Source organism: Nicotiana tabacum, chromosome 11 (genome assembly GCF_000715075.1).
Source record: "Nicotiana tabacum cultivar K326 chromosome 11, ASM71507v2, whole genome shotgun sequence".
NCBI classification, from domain to species: Eukaryota; Viridiplantae; Streptophyta; class Magnoliopsida; order Solanales; family Solanaceae; genus Nicotiana; species Nicotiana tabacum.
The window spans coordinates 168,886,340-168,892,457 of NC_134090.1; the positions used below are offsets into that span (position 1 = coordinate 168,886,340).

A 6,118-nucleotide genomic window follows, 5' to 3' on the forward strand; every position below is an offset into this window, starting at 1 on the left:
GATAAATTTTATAGTATTGGTACATTAATTTATTATACCAAATTGTTCGTCTTATTCTATTAGGGGCCATTTTGTATAATGGATAAGCAAAAATAATCTTGGAATAAAAATTCAGTACCATCTTTGTATAGGTCGAAATCTGTTTTAGTATTTGGGGTAGAGTAACATCGAGAAAAGAGTCAACCGGGGTCGACCAAGAAGTAGTGAGACTCGTGGTCGACATGCTAACGATGGTCGAGGTCGAGCAACGTAGAAAGAGCTGTAACGACTAGTTTATTAGAATATGATATTGAAGAGAATATTCCATTGAATATTCTTTGCACTTGTACTATTAAGGTTTGTTGGGGGTATATCTCATACAAATAGGAAAAGAAAGAAGGACTAGAGGCATGTGATATTCATTGTGATAAGAGCAAGCTTTACTATAAATTCTCTCTCTTGCAAAAATACAAAGATTACCTTTTTATCAAGATTCTGGCTTATATCATTCAACACTTTTCCATCAAATCCAAGGATATTTTGAACGTTGTAAGATCTATCTGTCACCCATCATTGTTACGAGGAACAACCACCTAGTTCATTGTTTATTGGGTGAACCCCTTCTCCTATTTACATAAATGTCATTTATTGCAATTTATTGCTAGTTACTCAATTATTATTCATACCTTTTGAGATACTCATTGAATGCTACTATCAACTCTCTGCCAGATCTGTCTAAACGTTAGCCACATTCTCAGATTTTACATTTATAGATATTATTATTAACTAGGTTTAACTTTTTATTACATAAATATAATAGTTTAACCAAAGTCATACTTCTTGGTCGAACGGTCTTATCCCTCGTTTGGTTACTTATTCTGAGACAAGTTATCTAGGATTAAAAATAGTACCGGGATAACTTATATCTACCAAAGGATGGAATACTAATCTCAAGATAAAGTAGTAAAATTGACAATCTCAGGATTAACGCAACATATCAAACAATCAATAAAAAAATAATATTATAATAATTAATCATATCATAACTAATCACTGCATAACTAATCCTAGCATAACTTGTCGTCAAACCAAATGACCCCTTGGACTAGTTTCAACTAGCTTGACTCATAATGAACAATTATACTACTATATATGCGGTTATCTTTCAACTTTTAACTCTGATATTGTAAAAATCCATTGTTACCAACTTATATAAAAATGAAATTCTTAACTAATATAAGGTTGCTTTCCCTTAGTCACAAACTCTTACTAAAAGTTAAACAACACACCGTCTTTATGTATACGGGTAAAATTGGTCTTGAAGTGCATGTCGATCTCCGAAATGATAAGCCAAGCTCGAAATATGATAATAGAGGGCCTAGACCGAGGCAGGAACTTTATCAATTCTGAGTCCGGACCATAACGCCCCGCCCTCGAGGATATTGGGGTCGTGATTAAGGATCGTTCCTGGCCTTGTTCAACTTCGAAGAATGTTGTCAAGCTCGGCCAACAGAAGACCATGATATTCGTAACCGACCGAATATCACGGCGGAGATCTCGGCATAAACAGATGTGAGATCAACAATCAGTTAATTAGGAAATATTTTTACTTTTTATAGAGTTGTACCTAATATAGGGTTCTCATACTATATAAAGGAGGTCTTATTAGTTATAAAAGATATTGTGACACGCATTCCAAAGCAGTATATTACTAAATTTTTTTCTTTAAGCTCTTGTTCTTCTGTATCTTGATATCGATCAAATTGCATCCAGTTCAAGTGTGACTGACTTTTCAAGATTGTAACTGTTCAACTTGTGCGATTTAAATTTACTTTATCATTGTTCATTTCAATTACAACTTAATTTACCGTTTTGTGTCAAGTTAATCCACTTACAAATTCAATTCTCATTTTGAGGGTAAACAATTTAAGTTATGGATAACTCTTTCTAAAATTAGTAGTAACAGATACTATAAGGTTGCTTTCTCTATTTCCAGCTAATAATCACAAACTTTTTTGTCACACACAAATCAAAAGCAGTGTTCAAACCGTTTCCCAAAATCTCATACCTCACCCACCCCCCACCCATTCATCTTGAGGTGGTGGAGATGCGTGTGTACGTGTGTGCAATATACATATATAGACACACAAACACAAACACACACTCACTTCAAAATTTTCAAACTTCTTTTAGCAAAAATATTCAGACAATATTACAATGACAACACAAGAAGAGGGATTAACGTTAGAGCTCATACGACAACATCTCCTTGAAGATTTCACAAATACAGAATCATTTATCAACAGCCTTAATTCTTGTTTTTCCGATCAAATCTCCCCTGTTTTCACCTCAGTAAAAACAGAGCCTTCTACTTCCAATAATTCACTCTCAGATTCTCCTACATCGTACCCAAATTCACCAATTTCCCATTTTTTCAGCGATTTTCCAGAATTCAATACTAATTCAGACACTAATCTTAGCCCGACATCCGACGGCTCTGTTAGTTCCAACTCGACTATTTCATCGGATACAACGAGTAGTAATAATAATGAAAATAAGACGAAGAATTACAGAGGAGTAAGGAGAAGGCCATGGGGTAAATTTGCAGCAGAGATAAGAGATCCTAATAAAAAAGGGTCAAGGATTTGGCTAGGTACTTTTGATGCTGACGTGGATGCAGCTAGAGCTTATGATTGTGCTGCGTTTAAGATGAGGGGTAGAAAAGCTATTTTGAATTTTCCGATGGATGCCGGAAAATCGGGTGCTCCGGCGAATGTTGGCCGGAAAAGGAGAAGAGATAACGGGATACAGCTTGAGTTGCTGATCAATTTGTAACTATGTTTAAAATTTGCTTAGGAGAAAAGAGTGTAACGGAAATGTGTGAATTAATATGTTAAGAGTTGTATTAAACTCCCTTCCTGTTCAATTTTGTTTGATATTATCATTTACGAGAAGTTTTTATAATCACACAAATATTTTGGGGTTTTTTTTGGCTTGTTTAGGATCATAATTCTAAATATTTTTATTTTTTCTTAAATTTGTGACCAATCAAACAAGTTCACGTAAATTGGAAGTGAGGAAGTAAGAGTTATCATAATGATGGGTAAATAAACTTTTTATTTAGCCTTTTGTTTTCCAAGATTAACTTTTTATTCCTAACCTCTTCTTTCGATACTTTTTTGACAAGTTCATGACCTATTGTACACTTTTCATGTTCTTTTTCTGTCCAAATTAAAAGAATGATAAGAAAAAAGAAGAAGAAAAAAAAATAAAAGAAGAAACTTTTAAAGAATCAGAAAAGTAGATTCACCCCTTTTCTTTAAAACATCCCTTCCCAAGTCAATAAGAAAGTCGGCAAGTACGTAGTACTTTTGTGCTATGTTGTAATTGGTTCTATTCACTACTCTTTCCGTTAATAATAAATGACCAATTTATTTTAGATATATTTATTAAGAAAATATTAAATTCTAGACGAAAATAGTTAGTGTGACTAAATTATCATTGATTAAATATTGCAGCATAATTATAGTAGCACTTAATTCTCTTCTCAAATGTGAGGAGTAAATAATTTTTTTAGGAATACGTACATAAGGGTAATTTTAAAAAAATAAATTGAATTTTTTTTTGATTATATAAATGAACACTTATTTTGGACCAAAATAAAAAAAAAAACAAATTGATCACTTATTGTGGATCAGAGTAAGTATGTACTAAACAAAATGTTGTCACAAAGGTAAAAGTTCCATCGTGTGAGTAGAAGATAACTAGTTGAAGTCATAAAAATATTCTTTAACAGAAACACAAGGTAAATTTGTTTAAATAAGATTCAATTTGATATGACCCTTCTTCACAAGGTAATTTTTTTTTCACTATGTACTAAACTAGTAAGTAGAAATGTGAAGACCGGAAAAGAGTCAAAGACCGTAGGAATAGGGAGAGAAACAAGTGAAGGGGAAGACTGGTTTGGTGCTCGAATTTCTTGACTGTTTTGAAACACTATTATCCAAAGGCAAATATATAGTCTTTTCTAGAGGTTTCAAATGGATAGTTTGGTCAATTTAGGTTGCTTAAAAGCAAGTTGAGAATAAATCGATTACACTTTTACATGTCAAAATTAATAATACTGGAGTGTCGAGCATGGTTCAAGCAGTTTCAAGATTTGAACTTTATGAGTTTAGATTCGTAATTTTACTACATTTTATCTAATTTAATAAATTCAGAATTTACAATTTGTACATATATTTTTTTTTTTTGGCAAAATACAGGGTATGAGCGAAAGCTATGGATTCAGATGAATGCATAGCCTTTACACTGGATACGCCCCTGAGTCTATACGGATGAAAACGAACTATTAATAAATTAAGTATGAGCCAATTCATCTAAAATTTACTTAAATCACCACTGATTGAATCAAATTGAGCAATGATTCATAACTAACATATCAAACTCTAATTTGGGTGAGTTACAATTATAAAGGTCCAAGTTTACATATTTAATCCGTTTACAATAAGGTTCCGAAGGTTAATGCTACTAAATTCGGAGTTTACAACATACTGTTCACTTTTGTTTGACATGTATACTAAAAATAGATTTTCACTTTTACTTATCACTTTACGTATATCAAAAGAAGACAATTTTCCCCCCGTTATACCCACAATATTTATTACTCATTTCAAATCATTTTCGCAAATCCAATAAAATATGCATTAATTAATATGTGTATCATGGTAAATTATACACTTCATTTATTAAAACTTCAAAAAAAATCCTACTATAAAGAGGGAATTAGTGTACTATTAATGCAAGTTGACCTTACCGTACAATGTGTGGACCAGCAATAGGACTTGACTTATACCATTGCATTGGCTAAATCTTTATTGATGTTTCCCTTGGCCAGCCTGCAGTGTATTTGACCAAAGAAGATAAGAATTGCTTCAACTTGCTACATCTTTGTCCCTATAGTTAAAGTTATCTCAAGATTGGTGGTCAGTAACTCGCATGTTTATCCACTTACGACGAGAATTAATTTAATGGTCAATTATTTAAATGTGAAAGTGGATGAAATAGTGACGAAGTGAAAGGTAGAAAGAAAAATGACAATTGGTGAGATTGAAACCTTGCACTAGAACTTGCATCCATTAGATTACAAGCTAATTTTTAACTCAACAACAATTACAATAACATACTAAAGTGTATTCTATAAGTAGGGCCTGTGAGAGTATTATATACGTAGACTTTATCCTTAACTTGTAAAAGTAGAGAAGTTATTTCTGTTAAACCCTCGACTGAAGGAAAACATAGTCACAGTAGTTACGATAAAGAATTACGAAAAGAAAAGCAGTAACAGCCAAGGGCACATCTAGCTTAAGGGGTATAAGTTCACGTGAATCCATACTCCTTTCCTTAAATCATGTATAACAATGTTATATTTCCTTAAAATTACCTAAATATATGTGCGTGCACCCTGTTACGTCTCGCGTTTTCGTACGTTAAAGTTTCGTCTTCAGTTAATCGACGTAGACTCAGGGATGATATTATCTTGAGGTTAATGTATTTATGCTATTTATAACAAGAGATAAGTAAGTGTCATGAAAGATAAAGGGTACACGAATTAAAGAAAATGAGTTTCATTGAAAGTTGTCGATTTGGGATAAAATAAGGTTCGAGCTATAATACCCAATATTTATGGACTAGTACCATACAAGGTACCATATGACCGTGATAGTATGATGTATAAAGTAGATTAAAATGAGTAGTATTTTAAGTAATTTGAGATAATTTTTAATTATGTGGGTAATTGGTTAATTATTGCGTATCAGGACATTACCTAATTAATTAATAAATTATGTGATAAGACAAACCTCCCTCTAAAACAAACGTGGCAGCTAGCCACATTCTAAAGAAATGACTAAGAGTCATTTCTTGTTAGGTGGCATAATGTTACACATTCACTCCATTTTAAGATTTTCCATATTCACTAAAGACTAAAACCATCAGAATGATAATCATTCTTACATCAATGCTTCTTTCAACCAAACCCAATATTAGCCATTTCACAGAACGTCTTTCAACCAAAATTCTTACAACCAGAACGTTAGCAAGCTTTCAACAAAACGTTTTTCAACCAAAGTCCAACGAG

The 6,118-nt window shown here is 32.5% G+C and overlaps 1 protein-coding gene across 1 annotated transcript; it reads left to right on the forward strand.

The window, feature by feature from the left end:
* The first annotated feature begins 2,134 nt into the window (after positions 1-2,134).
* Positions 2,135-2,945, forward strand: LOC107802298 (ethylene-responsive transcription factor ERF106-like). The gene has a single exon (XM_016625767.2). The coding sequence runs from the start codon at positions 2,197-2,199 to the stop codon at positions 2,812-2,814; it is 618 nt and encodes a 205-aa protein (XP_016481253.1). The 5' UTR covers positions 2,135-2,196; the 3' UTR covers positions 2,815-2,945.
* The last annotated feature ends 3,173 nt before the right edge of the window (positions 2,946-6,118 follow it).